This window comes from Lepisosteus platostomus, chromosome 15 (genome assembly GCF_059453375.1).
Source record: "Lepisosteus platostomus isolate fLepPlt1 chromosome 15, fLepPlt1.hap1, whole genome shotgun sequence".
Classification (NCBI taxonomy): domain Eukaryota; kingdom Metazoa; phylum Chordata; class Actinopteri; order Semionotiformes; family Lepisosteidae; genus Lepisosteus; species Lepisosteus platostomus.
Genome location: NC_142625.1, coordinates 18845428 through 18865770, shown reverse-complemented (window position 1 = coordinate 18865770; position 20343 = coordinate 18845428). Strand labels below are relative to the sequence as shown.

The 20343-nt window shown below is 44.6% G+C and overlaps 1 protein-coding gene across 7 annotated transcripts in view; it reads right to left on the bottom strand.

The window, feature by feature from the left end:
- The window catches only part of LOC148648150 (phosphatase and actin regulator 3-like), a 53883-nt gene that overhangs the window by 16362 nt on the left and 17178 nt on the right, over positions 1-20343 (bottom strand). For 3 of the 7 annotated variants that reach the window (XM_088608282.1, XM_088608283.1, XM_088608280.1), the window contains 7 exons: positions 8932-9093; positions 8453-8530; positions 7788-7943; positions 5684-5908; positions 4392-4623; positions 3929-4140; positions 2164-2317 (listed from right to left, as the gene is read on the bottom strand). In XM_088608282.1, the coding sequence (XP_088464408.1) occupies positions 2164-2317; positions 3929-4140; positions 4392-4623; positions 5684-5908; positions 7788-7943; positions 8453-8530; positions 8932-9088 (1214 nt within the window). In that variant the 5' untranslated portion in view covers positions 9089-9093. Of the gene's footprint in view, positions 1-2163; positions 2318-3928; positions 4141-4391; positions 4624-5683; positions 5909-7787; positions 7944-8452; positions 8531-8931; positions 9094-11836; positions 12511-15428; positions 15683-16232; positions 16672-20343 lie in introns of those variants that run through there. The other 4 variants (XM_088608284.1, XM_088608281.1, XM_088608279.1 and 1 more) reach the window with 4 other exon arrangements.

The window sequence follows — 20343 nt, the reverse complement described above, 5'->3', positions numbered from 1 at the left end:
AGTAGATGGCTGCCACACCAATGAAGCAATCCTTTCGGCGGATTTAGTCCGGATTGCAAAAAATACATTTTCCAGAGCTGTCGGGCTGCGGCAGGTCGGGGCTGGGGGTGGCTCGTGCCATGAGGCAGGTTTACTCACTGTGGACTGAGCTAAAATTAGATGAGTGGGGTTCCCCATTTCTCTGACAACATCGTGTCTGATACACGTACCGCCAAACCCAAACACACACAGACAAAGAAGAGGAGGGCATTCACCTAGACTACACATTTGCTAGATTTTTTCAAACCAAACCCTAGGGCTAGGGCATCACAGCCTAATAAAAATTAAGAATGACACATGAACTGTCTTTAACAAGACTTTCTGGCATTTTGCTACCATGATTCTCTTTCTTTTGACATCAGAATCCATCCATCCATTTCCCAACCACTTTATCCAGTAGAGGATTGTGGGGAACTGGAATCTATCCCAGCAAGCAATGGGCTCAAAGCAGGATACACCCCTGTACAGGACACTAGTCCGTTACAGGGTGACATTGGAATCGCAAAACTCAAGTGAATCAAATCTGTAAGTCTTGGCCTAATAGATTGTCAATTACTGTTTGTATGTGTAGAGAAAAATGAGTTATTTACGGTAAAATAAATAAATTGCTTGTGAGCTAGTCATGTAAAAATTCCAAATTAGGCTGCACATCAAATACAGAGATGAGAAAATTGGCTTTGCTTGATGAAAATGTTGTCCATAGTAGGGAGACATATGAATGCTTCTGACCAAGTCTGAGTACTTCCTGATTTGCGGTCACATACAACTGGAATACTGATAAGAAAGACTTGTCTAGAAAAGGGAAAGGAGCCCAGAAACATTTTTTTCCTTCAGAATACTTCATATGTGATTTGACTAAATATGAAACTATGCGTCTTCTACTTTACTACTGTAGAAACTACTTCAGGCTAAAATGACTTGTTTTCCTTTGTGTTACTAGTCTGCAAATTATTTTGAACAAAGACATCAACTAAATTAACAAATTATGATTATTTTGTAGATTATGTAGTTAGGAAACACAAACATTTTTTTCCCAATAATAAATCTTTCATTATCTCAAGAAACAAGTTTGTTTTACTATTGTGCATTATGTACAGTAGCACTGGTTTTGACCCCTCTATTTGCTTAGGTCTGCTATTTCATACTCTTTTGAACACTGCTGTGTTTGAATATTGTCATTGTGAAAATCAAAAACTCACTGATTATAACCAGTCAATTGCAAATGTTCAGATTAGTTGAAATTGCTGTATGTTTTATGTTGAATGTTAGACTGGCGAGTCACACAATTAGGATCAGCAGACTCCTTTTTCTAGCCTGAAGGAGTTGTTAGTTCAGTAGCCTCAAAACCCTACTACTAATCTGCTATAAACATCACAGCTCCTCTGGGTTTGCCACAGAGCCTCCACTCTATGAAATTTGAAGCGGTTAAACTTTTTCACGTTTAAACTTACAAACTTTCCAACATCTACCCTTCATTTAACCAAAACAAAGCATTTATTCAGGGTCTTGCACATAAGTAAGTCATGGATTGTTCAGCACTTGCACTAACCTGTATATTTTTCCCTTTTTACTTTTTTATTTTATCTGCAAATTCTGCATCTTTAATACACCACCACTGTCATGTTCATCGGTCAACATTTCTTTTTCCTATGCAATATACAGTAGGTCTACAGTCATTACTCAATCTATTGTCTTTATTTCAATTCGCGTACCATTGATACAACCATGCATGTGTGGAAGGATACTGGTTATGCAATTGCAATCTGGAACATTCAGCAATGTGTTTCAATTGGTGGACATATTTCCAATAGCTCTACTCTTTTTTGGACCTTGAAACCTTTTCCCCAGGGTGCTCCAGTTTTCTTCCACAGTCCAAAGACAGGCTGGCGGGTTCATTGGGTTCTGGGAAAAACTGGCCCTGGTGTGAATGTGTGTGAGTCTGCTCTGCGATGGACTAGCTTGTACCCCGCCTTGTGCCCGTTGCTTGCTGAGACAGGCTCCAGCGTCCCTCACAACCCTGAATTGGATAAAGCGGTCAGATACCGGATGGCTGGACAGTCCTGGTTTATGGAGGGGCAAGGATTGTCCCCGTGTACACTCGCAGAAAGCAGAGGAGGGACTCACTTGGACAGCTTCATCTCGATCTGCTGGCGGATCTCCTGCCGCTCCTCCTCGCTGCGCACAGGGAAGATGTTGCGCTCCTCCAGCTCTTGTTTACTGGGCCGGTTCCGCAACTTCACGGCCAGCAGCTCCTTCCTCATCCTGCGCGGCAGCGTGCCTGCAACACAGCGCACACAGGCCTGCTTGCACGTCTCTTGGAGCCTCCCTGCTTGCCCCCTGGCAGGTGGGGAGCCAATGTTTTCAGAGGGGCACCATCATTCAAACGTCATTTTGAAATTGAAAGAAAAGAGCAAAGACGGAGCTGCAAAACCTTGCCTCCCTCAGTTTGTTTTCCCCTGTCTGAGACGCAGTTAGCATGTTCGCCGCCTCTCACAGACTACCTGCCTTGGTCTTCCCTGCTTTCTTTGACTACTCAGTATTTATATCATAACTGTGTGGTTTCTTCCCCTTTCCTTTGCTCACCCGATTTATCCAACATCCAGCTCGATTTCTGTTGCACCCTTGGGAGCCACGTGTGTCATGAAATCCTGACTAAAGAGACCAGATTCCCTTTTCTGTACAAGCAGGGGTCAGCAAATACTAGGAAGATGGAAAATTTCTTAGGATAACGAGTATGTCCAGTCGGTCACCATATATACTGTACATAGAGTTTACAGCATAGCCAAGTGGAACCAACCAGTCCTGGGGTTGCTATGGTTTATGACAACTGCTCTCTGCACAGTTTTCACTGTTCTTGGAGAATCGCTATGCGAAGAAGCAGTTTAAGAAATGCAAGAGATACAGTATTTCATTTCTAATGACAGAAGGGCTCAGCACAATATGTGATAAGAATGAGCAAGCAGCGAAACCGGCACGTGAACACAAATGCAAATGCCTTGGTTCTGTGAAATCACATTTTCAAGCATCTCCTGGTGTTTATGCAAAAGTCAAACCAGTTTTCATCACGAAGCATGGCTGCAGGGGGGATCATGACACAGACATGTCCATCTGTGTTAAATTTCCCAGGACTTGCTTTATTTATGGAGCATGTATATACAGTTAGGATCTGGAAGGTTACTTACTGAATACATATTGTTACAACCACAATGGTGCTGGTCCAGATTAGTGCAGATGTTGGGAGTTCAGCTGTACATACAGTTCTCAGACAAGTGGTTTGTAACTGTGGTCCTGGTGTGCCTTTGTGTCTTCCGATTTTCATTCTGGCTGAGTTTTCAGTTTCTGAGGTTAACTGACCTCTAGCTGAATATTGAGACTCTCTTTAAGCTGTACGGATATCATGAACTGGTCACCTATCATGAGCTGCTGAAAGGCAGAAATCTGGCATTGGAGGAGAGAATGAACATATTTCTGCTAATGAAAACCCTTTTCAAAAACACCCCTGGGACAGAGTATTTTTAAAATCAAGGATGGGATGCAAGAACAGGTTGAAAACTGGAGCGCCTCCTGGTTTCTGAGGCGCTAAGCCTCTTCGATGGGATGCGAGCTCATCACAGGGATGACCCACCCCAGCAGTGCTCGATCAAGGTATCGCAGCATGTCTGCAGTGAGGACCTGAACCCACAACCCACCAGTTATGGGACCAGGGACTTACCCACTACGATTGGAGTTCCCAAACCGGAATTAAACAAATGAAGGACTGGCTGGATGTCAGGATCAATGGAGTGTGTCCATACTTGTGGTCTAGTCTCTTACAGTCTTCTTTTCATATAAAGTGTGTGAAGCTCTTCTGGAACGTGAAAACGCACCCCGGCTCAGCCCGGGGACCCACCTGAGATCACAGACTCGTTCCAGCTGTCCTGGTCGTGCGGCAGCCCGGAGGCGTCCGTCCTGCAGTCCTCCAGGCGGACGTTTTCTTTGTTCTCATCGGAGTCCTTTTTGCTCTCTGTCTCGCCGGCTGGCTCCTTTTCCTGGCTGGAGGTGCGAGACAGCCGGCCCTCGGACCTTCTCTTGGGGGAGGAGCGGATCTCCTTGCTGTGGAAGCTGGGGGAGGAGTGAGGGAGAAGAGGCTGAGCTGCAGCCATGTCAAGCCCCCTGTGAATCTGTAGACAGTCGGCACAGAGTCCTGCAGCGACACGCTGCTCCCTGCCAGCAACAGTCACCTTCCCCAAGGAAACAGAAACATGCTTCGCTAAAAAGCACCAGCCATCGAAAGCCATGATGCCAGCATCTTTTCAGGAGCGCAGAAGGCCAGGTCCACCTGTCTTTGGGCTGCAGTCTGAGAAGGGACTCACCTGTCCTGCCGGTGCTTGGTGGCCAACGCGCGGTGCAGCTCCTCGATGACCCGGCTGGGGGGCATGGGGGGGTGAAGGACCCCCAGGTGAGGCGACCCAGTTGGGGTGGACATCTGACCCCGCAGGGGGGCGGCAGTCTGCGTCTCCAGAGCCTTCACAACATCCTTGGGCAGGATGGAGTTCCTCTGGAGAGGGGAGGAGGGGACCTTTCCACTGGGGTCTGGCAGAGATCCTGGAGACATTACAGCAGGAAAGGCACGGTGAAGTGCGTCGGGCCAGGACAGAGCTCTCTGCACAGGCATTTCAAAAAAGGGATCACAAACTTTAACATCCGGAACAACTCCCTGAATCCCCGATGGCAGTGTCCTGGAATACGCCAACCTCTGTCCATACATGTATGTATGAAAAGAAGAATTGTACGGTAAGTTGTGATAGGAACCCATAGCAATTTGTATTTTGTACTATCTGTATCCCATTAAAGGTAGAAAGAAATGTGTTTTTAACTGCTGCTGTCAAAGGGGTCTGTAAGGAGTATAATTGTACTTAGAATCACAGTCATGGCTCACTCAGTCTCTCAGTGAGGACTGCCTCCACTCATGCCAATTTCATTAGAGGAGGGACACAGACACAGGGGAGGGAGATCTTCTTTGTATAAGACTATGCCGATCAGAGAGTGATCTCTGTGGGTATTTTCCTCTGTGACAAGCTGCTTTAACTAAATTGATGTTGGTTGAGTAGTGCTGGGAGACCAAGAAAAAAAAACTCTTCTTGCTCCCTAGGTTGGCTGTGTGGGGTGTACCTAGATTGCTCTGTTACAGTTGTTTTGTTCACACTCTCCACTCCGCAAAGCAATTTTATGCCCTAGGAGTAAGTCTGTCTTCTTTTAAGATTTGGGTTACTCTGTCTGCATCTCTACTTTGTCCGTGTGTGGTTCTTCTTGGCACTACTTCTATTTAAATCTAGTAAACTATGCTCCTCTAAGTCCCCTGGTACTACAGCGCATATTTTAATGAGTAGATAATGTTTTCACTGCATGTGAGGCCTCTACAAGCAGTCCCCAGTGTTTAAAACAGATTTTGATTGTTTTAAGGCTGTGTTCCTTCCTGTCATGAACACCATGCTGCTTGAAGTGTCCTGTGCTTTGGAGAACCATATGTCTTCTACAGTACTACATGGTGTAGTTTAACTAATTTTTTCCCCCTTTTGATTTAAAGTTATAGTTTAAGTGCTACAAGGGCTACATGATTAGAAGGTAGACCCTGATAGACCCATCCTGGTCCCTGCACACTCACCTTCCAGGCTGCCCAGCTTGGACAGGAGTTTCGCAGGCAGGCCTGGAGCCCGGGGAGAAACGGTGTCTCCATCAGAGGAACTGTCTCCTCTCTCCTCCTTCCCTTCCTGTCTGTCTGCCTCTCCCCCAGGAGTCTCGGCAGCAGGTGCTGTCTGGAGGTATTCCTCCTCCTCTGAATTTGGGCTGATGTCCCCCTCTGTTTCGCTCTCCCCCACGGAGTCTCGCACTGACACCGGGACGAGACAAGGTCAGCTGAACAACAAAGCCCACTACGCAAGTGCAGCCAGCTCTGCCTGCCCCTATATTCTAGTCCACCATTAAACATTCGAGAAGTGGTGTCCATGTAGTCATCACACCACAGGCCTGCCCAACCTGTCACAGTCAACCCCTCAACTATTTGTCAGGATCAATATAATAATTTGCACTTGTTGGCACTTGTTGGCACTTGTTGCACTAATGGACAATACTGAAGCATTGGAAGGGTCTCAAATTGAGCCCGGCATAGATCATATTCCCATCTATACTGAGCATCAGAAGAAAGAAATTGCTTATTGCTTCAACAAATTTACAAAGACAGCTGAAAAATGGCCAAATCATTTTTTGTAGCAGGTGTGCTGGCTTCTTCTTTTACATACAGCATGTGGCATGCTGTACTGTGGATGCTGTAGATTCAGCTTTTAAACATTTGTCGTCAGCAGCACTGATCAAAGGGGGTGTACTGTTAAACTCACAAGTTAGTAACGTATGCCGACTGCTTGCAACCATACGGGTTGCACCAGTTATCGGGTGCTGTCATGTGGCATTCTGACCCATTCCTTTCATAGAGCCTGGACACACCTGAGCCTGTTCACTGATCTCTGAGCCCTAGATGTCACACATTGTCCGAGCTCAACCCAACAGCGTTTGAGTTTGGCGAGCAGGGCATCCAAGACATAAGTGTCACATTCTTGTCTTCACAGAAAGCCGCTGTTATATGAGCACCATGGACATGAGATGACCCGCTGGATGGGCATCACAGCAGGAATGGCAGCAAGTGAGGTTGTGGATCAATGTAGCATCATGCAATCAGCCTGCCATCAATCAATACAAGTGGAGTTCTGTAGCGACTAGACACTCCTGCCCAGACCTTCGCACATGGTTAGCATATTGTCCTGTGTGTCTGCACCACACTCCCAGTCTATCAGCGTGGCCTTCACACAACCTTGATTCATTGCTGAAGAGGACTACTGTGACTTAGTCCAGCCTCCAGCATGCTGATGACACACAGGATTCTTCTCTTGATAAGGGGGGCATATTAGTTCATTTCTACTTATTTATTTCAGACTCGACATTCAGCATTTTCAATCACCTCACGATGGGTGTCCAATTAACCAGTGCTTATGCAACTGCCAAGTTCCCTCAAGCTCAAGTTTATTGTAGTCACAAATGCAACATTCCTGACTGTACATAACACATCATCAATATCCAAGATATATATACACTATTGTTATACAGTATATACACAAACAAGCGGGATGTTTTTTTTACTGCTGTGTATGTGTATATGGATCCTCTGTTAAAATACCCTTATATTTATTGATTGACATCAAATTTATAAACATGGAATGCAGAAATAAAAAATGAATAAAAGCCTATTTAGTACGTTATTGGTTTATCACTAGTATTTTTGTAGCTTTTATCCTTTTCTCTGATGTTACCAGCGTAGTTCGAGCCGACAAGAACACGTTAATCTTACTTTGTCTCCATCTAGTGGCGACCAAACGCACATAATTCTAACACTTCTTCATGGTGCCCGAGAGAAGTCAACTTTGATGGCCACAGGCAGCATCCACATTATTATCTATCAGCTTAACTATTGTCCAGAATATGGTCAGACTTTCTTTAGTATTTCTTACAAGTTGGGATGCAGAGCTGATTTGTTGCTTCAATGCAGTGAGACAACCGGCCAGTTACATGGCAAGTGGACAGTGTTACAATTTCCATTGCGTAGACCTGCGAAACATTTCGGCTGATCATGATGAGGCACAGAATGGCTGAACTGGAATTCCACGGGATAACAGCAGTGCCCCTCCGGATTGCTACCCCGATAACAGCCTGTGTATTACCTGTGGAGGGGGTGTCCTCATCACAGCCCAGGCCCTCCAAGGTGCTGAGGTTGAGCAGCTGGGTCAGAGACTCCTCCTCCCTCTCCTCCCCATCTGAGGAGCCCTGTGTCGGGGTGCCAGGCTCATCAGAGCTCCCCCCGCAGGCCAGCGCAGCCTCTGCGAAGGATGAAATTCCCTGTGAGCCCAGACACGCTGTGAAATCTATCAGCATCACTTCCCTCCTCCTACATCTTGACAGGCATGTGCTTTCACTATAGTCATTGGTGCACATTGCTATTGATCCTTCTTCCTGTAAAAATATTCCCAACACAATCTACAAATCCTCAGATTTCTGTGTAAGGTCTCTTGGCAAATGTCAGCAGTGCAGGTTATTTTATACAATGGCTATCTTAAGATATCGGGGTTTAGCAATGGAATAAGACATGCAAAGACTTTTTTAGGGTTCTTTATCTAACCATCACCAAATTGCATAATTGATCTATGTGACCCTAGAAGTATTTTCTTGTTTTTATAATGTTTTATTATGCTAATTCAGTTCAGAAGCTAAAAAAAAAGGACAAAATCTTAAATAATTGGATTATCCCTTAAAAAGATGGATTTACAGATAGAGCTTGCTGGACTTCTTGAACAACATTCTCAGTGCTGTGCTGTCCTCTCTCGCTCACCTGTCTCCATCATGTCTGCCAGCCCTTTCCTCACCAGCTCATCTCGGCTCTGTCGTGCAGCTGCCTTCCTCTCCAGCGCTGCGCAGAGGACAAAAACAGCCTCCGTTAAATCAAACCCCCCCCCCAATTAATTCACACCCACATTTGCAGGCTTCCTCTATACACAGGTCACTGAAAACCATCTGGAAACACGTGCTGCACTCTGACTTGCCTCACGAACAGCCAGCTCTTCGAAAGGCCAGCGGGGACTGACTTGGATAAGAAATTAAATCTATATGGTATTTTAAATACTTCAAAAAACATGCATAGACAGCCCCATAGCCAAACTCTCCCATCCAATGGACAAACGCTCTGCCCTGGATTCTTGCAACAGAACAATGTCATATTATTCTGCCGCAGTACAACTGTCATTTGTTTCCTAGCTCTTGTGTCCTGAATCCATGTTGTCTTTTTTTAGGATCCCCACCAGCCTTCCTTACCTGTAGAGCTCTGCTTCAGTTTTTCATTTTTCTTTTTCCTCCATTTCCAGGGTTTGAAGATGCGGCCCAGAGTGGCCAGCTTGCTGTTTCTGCGGATTGGGGGAGTCCGCACCCCCGACACCAGGCAGCCGGAATGTAGCGCCCTCTGCTGGTCCATTACATCTTCAGCAGAGGGGGTGGGGGAGGAAAATACAGCACACTTAATAACGGAGAGTGAGGTTCACTGGGTCAAGGAGAGCATGAAAACTGAGTGAAGACGTTGGAGTAGAGAACTTTGTCAGCATGAGAACCAGGAGACAGCTGCACAGGAACAAGTCAGGTTGTCTTCCACGCTGTAAATGTAAATGTTCATTCTATGCTGAAAGGTAAAGAAAAGAAACACTATGTTTTGGCAACCTACACCCAAAGAATAATAATAATTATTATTATAATAATCGCTTACACTTCTATGGCGCTTTTCTGGACACTCCACTCAAAGCGCTTTACAGGTAATGGGGACTCCCCTCCACCCCCACCAATGTGCAGCCCCACCTGATTGATGCGACAGCAGCCATAGTGCACCAGAACACTCACCACACATCAGCTATCAGTGGGGAGGAGAGCAGAGTAATGAAGCCAATTCATAGATGGGGATTATTAGGAGGCCATGATTGGTAAGGGCCAATGGGAAATTTGGCCAGGGAAGGCATGGGATTAACTTTTAGCTGTTCCAAGAAAAATTGAGTCTAACTCTTTACACAGAAAATGAGCCAGCTTCTTTTGATTGTAATATTTCTTGACAATTATCCATGCAAATAATTTGTTATCTTCAGAGTGAAAACAGCAATGTAAAGCGGAGCTGTTTGTGACATTTGTAGAACGAATGAAGCACTGGTGATCCCTTTTTGCTGGCTTTGACTGAAGACTTTGGTTCCCTCTGGCGGGAAATAAAATATTGCATCCGCCCATGTAAGGGTATAAAACAAACGCACATGACAAACGTTCTCTTTTCCTCAGGCTGAACTTCATCGGAGTGAACAAGTACACAAGCTGCACTGTCATCACAACAGCCAACAGCAGTCATATATCATCTGACAGCAGTTTTGACAGGCTCAGCACAACAACCAGAAGATGTTAAATTAATCCCTTGCTGACAAGTATATACGTTCACCCCTGTTGGTCTGTCTGGAATGACAGCCACACTCCATCAGATAGATGAAGCCATCAGTGGTGAACTGTTACAGTGCTTCGTAACATCCACCCACCAAGCCCTTAAAATAGACACTGTTTTCTTAGATACTTCCAGGAGTATTGAATGGTGACAGAACCCTGCATTGCATTGTGCCACATGACACTAACAGCTCTGCAGCGATGAAAAAGAATTACTTTTATTTGCAGATAGCACCGATTGTCAAACTAAACCAAGGTGCCTTCTTTTTATTTCTTCTGAGTACCAGAAAGCCTGTTTTTAAAAGATGTCACAGATCCCTCTGTGATACAATGGCACAAACCCATTCTGAAGACATACTCTTCAGTATGATGCCTCACTCCCCTTAGGAGACGTTTTGGAAAAGCTATTATCGTGCCAATCCTCCTCCCACTGTTTCTAAGCCACAAATGGCACAGAATGTTGAACAAACAGTGCTCTTTGAAGTCGCTGCAGAACCTCTACATGTGAGTCATCCAAAACTGTGACCCTGGCTCAATGTTCCCGCTAATTTTGAATGGCCTGCGCGTGCAAACATTTAGAGTTCTGCACATTTTTTTTCCCCAGTGACAAAAACTTGAGCGCACTAAATTGAGTGTAGGTCAAATTGGAAACCTGAGATTATTTTTTGTTAATATAGTCCTTCCCATAGAAGCATAGAGATCCCAAAAAAGCAATTCAACGAGCCCAGTCATGGAGACTGAGTGTCGAGTGAGCATGAGCAATGAGATACGAGACTACGAGAGTAGAGATATCGATTATCGAGTAGCAATAATAATGCACACAGCCAAGCTGGGCCTCTTGCAGCCAGCCTCATGGTCAATTTAGCATTTCTCAGTTGACGACCATGTTAGTTTTATTATCATATTTTGGGGGGGAATTACATTTTTTGTGAGCAGTTCAATTTCCTGTGTGCGCTGATTTCATAACCTGTGCGCACGCGCAAGATGCGAAGGAGCCAAAGCCTATCCCAGCACAAGGGACGCATGGCAGGACACAGCCTGGATGGGACACTGGTCCATCACAGGCTAGACACACACTCACACCAGGACCAGGTATTTACAGAAGCCACTCAACCTATCGGTATGTTTTTGGACTGTGGAAGGACACCAGAGCCCCTGGAAGAAACACAGGGAGAACATGCAGACTCCACACAGACAACACCCCAGTTATGGAATTGAACCCAGGAACCCAGTGCTGCGAGATAGCAAAGCTAACCACTGCACAGCTTAGAGGGAACATTGCCCTGGGTGTGATTTTTTATAAATTTCAGAAACGGAGAAGCTGAGCATTGTTTAAGAATAAGGAAAGAAGGATGTTAAATACTACACTGAAAGAGAACAGTGTTTGGACCAATGATATTGAGAAAAATGGGAACCTCTACATCTGCAGTGCACTTTCTACCTGTATGGCTTTTCTGTCCTATGTTATAATTCTCATTGGCATCTCAAATGCTTCTGGCACAACAGATCACCTTTCCTCTCCCTATAGTTGGAATTTCAGGCACAGATCAGGACTTGTTCTCTTTCTGCCTCTCTGACAGCTCTCTCATCTCCTTGCCCTCTCTCAGTAGTATGAGCCCTTTTTCCCCTCTCTCTATACCTGCTCGCTGGGTTTTCTTTTCCTCACATGGCTTCCCTTACTGCTTCTAGGCAGATGACATTCTGATCATGCAGAACTAACTGCTACAAGCTGTCTCTTCCTGGATACACTCCTCACCTCGGGCAGTCTTATTCCCTCCTCCCTCTGCCCCATCCCAGGCTCTCTGTTTCTCTCGGCTCTATGGCTCTCTTTGTGTCTGCAAACAGTTTGTAACTTTGATCTCTTCCTTTCCTCCCGTCAGCTGCTCTTTTTCCTCCAGCGCAAACCCGTCGCCCTTTCCTCAACAAGATCTGTCTGTATAACAGCCAGCAGGCCTCTGGCCCAGGCTCTTGTTCTCTCTGGGCTGGACAACAGGTGCACGTCCCTGGACGTCTTCCCTGTATCAGCAGCCTCCACTCTCCAGTTCATCTAAAGCTGAGCAGCTATCTCAGTGTTTTGCTCTTCTTCGGGTCTCCATTGCTACTTTAATTCAAAGGCCATTTCCCGCTACCCACACGTTCAGCTTTTTGTCCTTAGAGCTTTTTTTTTTCCACTTTGGCCCCAAATATACATCACCCCTCGTCTCTCTTCAGATCCCCTCTTTCGCTCTCTGCTCATGTTCCAATCGCTCAGTTGTCCCTCCTCTTCGCTCGCCAGTTCCTTCACACCACCTATGCTCAAAGCTCGAACCTTCAGATCCTGTAATCCTTTCCTGTGCAGCTGTATCTTGTTTCACATTACATTTCATGTCACAAGTTATTGTGTGTATAATATAAAATGTTTATCCTGAATTCTGCGCACGATGCCTACTTAAACAGTTAGGAAGTGTTCTGAAAATCCGTCTCAATGGAGAAAGGTGTTACCAAAATAATAATAATAATAATAATAGTACTATTTTTGTAAGAATTCTGAAGACATTCTCACTCTTCATGGAAACGGTAAGCCAGGAAAGAGGTGCAGACTCCCTTGTGAGGAAGAACCAAAATAAGATTTGTGTTCCGCAACAAGGAACAGCGCGCCCACACTGTCTGGCTCTGACAGGCTGCTGCTGAGCTCTCTGGGAAGAGTACAGCTGAGCCGTGGGTTGATAATGTGCTGGAGATGGATTTTTTTAAACGTTATTCACAAACGAAAGATACACAAGCACTGAAAACAGAGGAAGATGAGAAAAGCCCACCTCATTCAGCTCAAAGGTGAAGCGAAGAAAATCAGACATGTCTGAAGAAAAACAAAGATGTGGATAAAAGAGTGACCTCTTCAGGCATAAGCAGGCCTAGAAGCCTAAAGTCGTGGTCAAGCTGCTATTATCTTGACCTTTACCTTTAGTCCACACTGCAAGGGATCACACTGCTGCAAAGTCCTACATGTGCCAGGAAAAGTCAGACAGAGAAGTCGTGCCACAATATTCCCTCACTGTGCACTGACAGCATTGCAGAGTCATTTCATTGAACTCTCTCCAAACACATGGGCAGGACGACTGCAGTGAGCAGATCCCAGAATTCACATATTGTCTCAAGTCTAGGGGATGACCATACCACCATCTACAAACAGGGCCAACCATGAGATCCCCTCTACTAATTCAACCTGTTCTGTGAGAAAACAGTGGAGAAAGTATACATTCCGTTAACACATATAAAAATAATAATAATAATAATTGTTTACACTTATATAGCGCTTTTCTGGACACTCCACTCAAAGAGCTTTACAGGTAATGGGGACTCCCCTCCACCCCCACCAATGTGCAGCATCCACCTGAATGATGCGACGGCAGCCATAGTGCACCAGTACACTCACCACACATCAGCTATCAGTGGGGAGGAGAGCAGAGTAATGAAGCCAATTCATAGATGGGGATTATTAGGAGGCCATGATTGATAAAGGCCAATGGGAAATTTAGCCAGGATGCCAGGGTTACACTCCTGCTCTTTTTGAGAAATGCCCTGGGATTTTTAATGACCACAGAGGGTCAGGACCTCGGTTTTATGTCTCATCCAAAGGATGGCGCCTGTTTCCAGTATAGTGTCCTCATCACTATACTGGGGCATTAGGACCCACATGGACCACAGGGTGAGCACCCCCTGCTGGCCTCACTAACACCTCTTCCAGCAGCAACCTTAGTTTTTCCCAGGAGGTCTCTCATCCAGGTACTGACCAGGCTCATACCTGCTTAGCTTCAGTGGGTTGCCAGATGTACAGATGATATCTGGAAATGTACTTAAACTACTAGACCCACATACCCAAGATATTAAGACAAGTAGATAGGCTGATATAGGAAAGAACCACTTTACAGCTTTGGGTGGGACTCAAGAGCAGAGGTTGCAATAAACTCTGAGAATGAATATTCATTAGCTTTTGTCCAATCTAAATTCTACTCAGATGGATAGGATAGCAGTCCTGTAACTTCTCATCCTACCGTCCTGTGTTTATAGAGTCAAAGCTAGCAGCTCCGGACAGCAATTTCACAGTTAATTAGGGCTCATCAGCATGACGTGGCAATCTCTGACAAGTGACTAATGTAAATCGTCTATAGCACTGTGATTTCATGAAGACCTAATTAATATTCATAGGCATAATACTGTAGCTAGAGTCCTAGTCTCACTTTCAATGAGCAGTCAGACTAGCTTTTTAAATATTTAACTAAAGAGGGATTATTGCCAATTTAGTCTGTAGGCTGGATGTAATTGACTGCGCCCGTGGTTCGTAACTATGAAAAGACGCATGGGGAGCAAAGCTCACAGAACCCCTAGTGATGGTCCCCAGTGACTCACTCTCTCTCAGGGTGAGATTGGATTTCATGATGAACAGATGGAAGCAGGGCATCTGCCTCAGCTTTGTCCGCCCTGTTAAATGTCAGAAGACATCCAGGCCAGGCTTAGCAAAGCTCACACAAGTGTGAATAGTGGTGGCTCTCATTGCCTATTTGAACGTTATTGAAAGACTAAGGTCGGAATGCTAAGGGTCACACAGGCTCCTGCTACAGGGCTTGGTGGAAAACTGAGGGGAGTGGAAGGTGTTTGTATGAGGGTGGAACCACACAGAGAGGTTTGAGCAGGAAAAGCAGACCTCTTGTTACATCAGTGTACAATGTAGCATGTACAAAAGCTTGAAAAATTAAGAACAGTAATATATGAAACAGGCTTAATAGAACTTTATGAAAGAGGTCCAAAAAACAATAGTCATTTCTTTTCTTGCTGGGTGATTTTGCAGTTCTTAAAGGAAATGCTGCTAATGCCCAGGAATTCTGGATGATTTGCTGTCTGCTACCTTTGCTCACGTACCTAACAAGAAGGTGGTGTTCATTATTTCAGCTCTCACTTTTGTCCTCTGAAACCCTACAACGGCTTTAAATTGATGACTTACTATCTGATTTGATAAAAATATAGTTAATATATAAAGCCAACAAAACTAAGAAAAAGACTAAGGAGAAATGTCCCCTTCCAATTATAACCTAGATTTCCTTTATCTTCGAAATTTAACTTTGCTGCAGCACCGTTTAAGTAGAAATTCAGTCAGTACTGCATTCATGCTGATAATATGCAATCTAAGACGGATATCCTTCGTTTACAAAGTGACAAAGCTTTTTCAGCTCTCTCTCTCTACCGTATTTGCCAGATATATAACTTGTGCCCGAAGAGCAGCAGTACATCCAAGGCAAACACCTCACAATTACAAGTCTATACAACAATATTTCATAACGTAAATCGTTTGCTAAAGTCTTAGCATAACCCACCAGTGCACACCGCGATCTGCTCTGCAGCGTGATTCCAGTAGCTTCTTATTCGGGGCGCACTAAACAGTCTTGACTCTAGACTAGTACACTGAATAGGGCAGCGCACTGTAATGCATATACTGTATATTTTCAATACACTACAATTGGTACAGATACTAGCCCGGTTATTGTCTCTGCAGGTAAACCACACACACACACAAAACAAGAAAATACTGCTTGAGCAGCACCTGCAACGAAAAGGCAGGTTAGAAAGCATTCACTGAGAGACATGAGATAACAGGCTCCTTCACATCTTCCAGCAGGTGAAACAAATACAGTACGTCACTCTCCTCCCCGACCACAGATCACAAACAGCTTTCTCGTCACAAGCAATGAAAAAGACACGTCTTCCGTTTTCACAATTTCCCAAATTTCAACTGCAGAACTAGCAATAAATCACTCACTTTTTATTTGTTTGTTTTTTTGTTGCCCTTTTTGCGGCGCCTCCTCAAGTATATATTTTTTTCTTCCAGAAACCTGTAGTTAATGACTCCCTTGCCCCGCAGTCAGTCGGACTCCCCGACAGAAGTAAAATAAGATGACGCCCTGCAGGGTGCAACGCCGATAAAAGATGAAAAGCTCCTGTTTCCAATATGAGACGTGGAGATGGAGAAATCTTACGGACGACAACAGTGGAGAAGCCTGAATGAAAATGAAATTGCTTTCTGCATCCCAGACACTGACCCCCCCATCACCGCCGCTTAAAGCACAGTCAGCAGATCGAGGACCACAATAGCTCACTCAAGCACATCCGTACATTCTTACCTCAACAAACAGTACTGCCGTAACTCCTCCGCTCCCTTGCAGCTTCAGTCCAATCTCACGTGTGTTTCTCGGAACTAAAAAGCCGTGTAAAATGCGTGCGCCAGCAGAGATGCAATGAGGTTTTCACAGTGGCATCCAGGACGCAAGTGCTGGTCCCATTGTAAAGACAGGGAGAACGCGACATACAGTAAAAGTCTAATCACCCCGGGTTACCAAAGTCTGACGTTCCTTTTAATACTATACAGTACGTCTGTACTAATCTCAATATCACCGTGTCACAGGAAGCAAGAATAATAGAAAGCTTAACTGTGATGCAATGATTAGATTCCCCTTCTTTTAGAAGCTTCGCCTCTTCAAAAACATTTGAAATGAATCAATGAATATTAGAAGGATGACACTGGTGCGGTATCTGCAGTGTGATCTGTAATGGTATTCATATTCACTGTGAGTGTACACACTGTGGCTAAATTTATTGTCTGGCAGTGCAGGGTTACTGATATTGCCTCAGTGGAATCTCACTAGGTAACGTAAAAGGAGCTCTTGGTTGCAATGCTGTTGCTCTGCTTGCAAAGCCGACATGTCCATGTTGCAGTTGTTCATCTTTGATATACTGTATTCTGTGCGGCACCACAGTAACTTCTGAATAAACATGTCTCTATCCCTGATCAGCTCCTCAATGCAGTAAAGCACACTCAGACTCATATAACACCAGATGTTTAACTATTAAAATCTACAGTTTGAAGCCCAGAGAATATTCAGTACACATCTGGGTCAAAAAACCCTCAGTAGAATTGTAATTATTTGGCCATTAAAATGGTACATAACCTATACAGTACTGCTATTAGTTATCTGTCATTAGTCACTTTTATACACAATAAATTACCTCTGCCTCTTGGGGCTATTCAAAAGGAGGCATACACCTCAGTCTTTTTGTTATCATGTTATTGAACTTCAACACAGTCTGAATCTGATTAAATATTTTATATGTTGGAAAGCTACTGTACATTACACTCTCTGGCATACCATCTTCGTTCTCTACCCTCAGTATACAACCCCCCATTAACCATGATAATAATGGCTTTGCACCAATAATTCACTCAGGGAGATTCTATTCAAATATAGCACAAATAATATCTTCAACATGGCGCCTCACCCCCCCCCCCCAACTCACCCCATGACAATCGACCCTTTCAATGACTCAGAGTAAAACTGCTGGTCTGTTTTTATCCAGAACAAGGACCACTGTCACTCCTCGTGTGTGTGGAGCTTGCTTGCTGCTGCTGTTAGTCACTAATAGTCATTAATGTGCCAGAAAAATAGCTTCTGGGGCCGATGGCTCCTGAGGAATAATCTGTGAAGGATTATGGTGAGAATGATAACTAGTGAAAGTCTGTGGCATTGGAAAGCTTAAGGATTCCCTTGTAACAGCATTAAGAGATACAGCTTCCAGCCTGCTTTCTCTCACACTGTTCTGAGCTATCAGTGTTAGCCCCTAACGTGACCATGGAGAAAGAAATCGCCCGGATTAGTAACTGCTACCCAAGGCAAGAGACAAGGGGCATGATTGCTTTGCAGTTTTTAGCTTCTAATAAATGCCTTTGAGAAAAAAACTATTATCAGGGCTCGGCAGGGAGGGTATTTTGATCTATAAAACTGTATAAAATAGCAATGAGAGAGAGCAAGGGAAAACCTTTCTTTTTTTAGTCTTTCAAAACTCATGTCTCACACAGCCTTACCAGATGAAGTTGCTGTAGACTCTTTTTTAAGATCTGTTTTTAGAGTCAAACGTAAAAAAAAGTTTATTCAGCGCTTCGAAGCTGACCGTCCACATGGCACCACTGAAAGAGGGTGACCTCTAGGGCTTCCTGTTCATTCTGTCATAGCAGGTTGAACGAGCCCTCTGACACACGTTAAGAATAAATCTTGTCCTCCCCAAACTGACCCTGCACAAGAACACAAGGCTGGATGCAAACCACTGACAGTGCACCAGGCCGCGAAGACTAGGCATCACCGCCTCAAAGAATACTGTATCATGTAGGCTCCACCATGCTGGTGCTAAGCCCATAGCTGAAGAGCCCATGTCTGCCCCCTGCTGGCTTAAAAGGTTACTCCATAAGGACAAATGTCCGGGGGGCCCTGCGGGAGGGATATTAAGATTGGGAAGTAGCTCTGTCTCGGCCAGTGTGGTGCAATGAGCAGCTCTGATCCTCGATGATCCCTCTCCATCTGACAAGATGGGTAGACCTGCCGGCAACTGGAGCTTTCACTCCCTGCTGCAGGGTGGCAGGACAGCAAGGCGGAGGTGATCCCTTAAGACTCCCACCACAGCCTGTCGCCTTCCATGAGCAGAAGGCGGACATCTGTCCTCAGGGCTCCCCGGCACTGTTGATGCTCAGAGAGGAAAAAAAAAGACATTTGCGGGCTTGGGTTGTCAGGTGCTCCTGGCAGAAGTTCCTACTAGCGTCAGGAGGTGAGGCAAGGGGACCACTGGGCAGCGCCAACAGTGGGCCAAGGAGACAGGAGTGGAGAGCTGGGGAAATGATCAGTGCTGCCTGGATGGGACATGGCAATATTTTGTATTAAAGGGTCATTGTGCTTGAGAGGCTTTCCTTCATTGCAGCAAGGCCACAGACAGCAGCTTGATTATTTATTATGATCTCTATATCAAAAGCTAGTGAGTCATCAAGCCTTGGTTAGTCACCGAGGCACCGATGATCACAGCCTTATCAGCATTCAGAACCCAGCTTCCATGATCACTTCATAAATTAATAGGCTCATAATCCCTTGAAAAACAGTTGTTCCCTAATATTACCCTCACAGTAGAAGTGGAGGTGGGGTCAGCATAAACTAGAGGTAGAATAGTACTCAAGCAAATGTTGTAATTACTTTTTTTCCTGTGTCAGCACGCTGAAAAAAAAATACTCTTGAGTTTCAAGTGGATGAATTTATTTAATCCAGTTTCACAAAAACAGAGGTTGAATACCCTGTCTAGATATGTACTATTACCAACACAGCAGTACTTTAAAAAAATGGGAAAATAATGTTTTAAGTACTTTAATATAATAATAGGAATATTTTTTATGATTCTAGTGTGGAGTATATTTTTTTATCATACTTCTATTAGCATGCGGTTATAGGACCTAGTGGGATCAGGTGGGTGCGTTCTCATGTGAAATTTCTGTTATTCCACTCTAAATTTATTTAGGTCAATGCATGAAAGATTTATAAAACATACATTATCATGGCTCACTCCCACCAGGGCCTGGAGGATAAGATGAGTCCACTGCAGAGTTACTGGGCAAGAGTCTTCCTCTGCCTCCAGTAAAGACTCATGCAAAGACATGAACACAGACACAGACCCACAAACACACACGGAATGACAGAGCTACAGAAACACTTAAAGTACACAGAGCCACAGACACTAACACAGACACAGACCCACAAATCAGTGCTAACAAAGGCCCACAGACACACACACTGGCACTGCCTCATAAACACACACACATGCACTGGCGCAGCCTCACAAACACACACACACTGGCACTGCACCTCAAACACACACACACTGGCACAACCCCATAGCACTGTCTTACAAACACACTGGCACAGCCCCATAAATATGCTCACTGACACAGCCACACACACATGCTGACATACTCAGACTCTGATACATATATCCATATTAATTCAACACATAGGCCAACACATTCTAACACATATAAATTAACCAATACAGACAAAACAAATGTACTGACACACATACATAAAAAACACATACAGCATTTAGGTAGAAAAGCTTTGTGTCTCTGCCAGGCAGTTTAGCCAGATGGCAGACAGATTTCTCTTTATTTCACTCTCTCGCACATAAAAACTCTCACTATGTACAGTACCATGCACTTACACACACTGTTGGCTATTACAAATTGAGCTCACAAAATAAGAAGAACAGAGGGTTTCTCTCAAGCAGAAACAAACACAGGCTGACACAGCTAATAAACCGCCCGATGATACACACAAACAGTTAAGAAAATAAAAGCAGCTGGACTGGGTGACAGGGAACTCAACTGAATGTAGTAAGAAATGGCCATTAGAGTGAATAAGAGATGAAGTT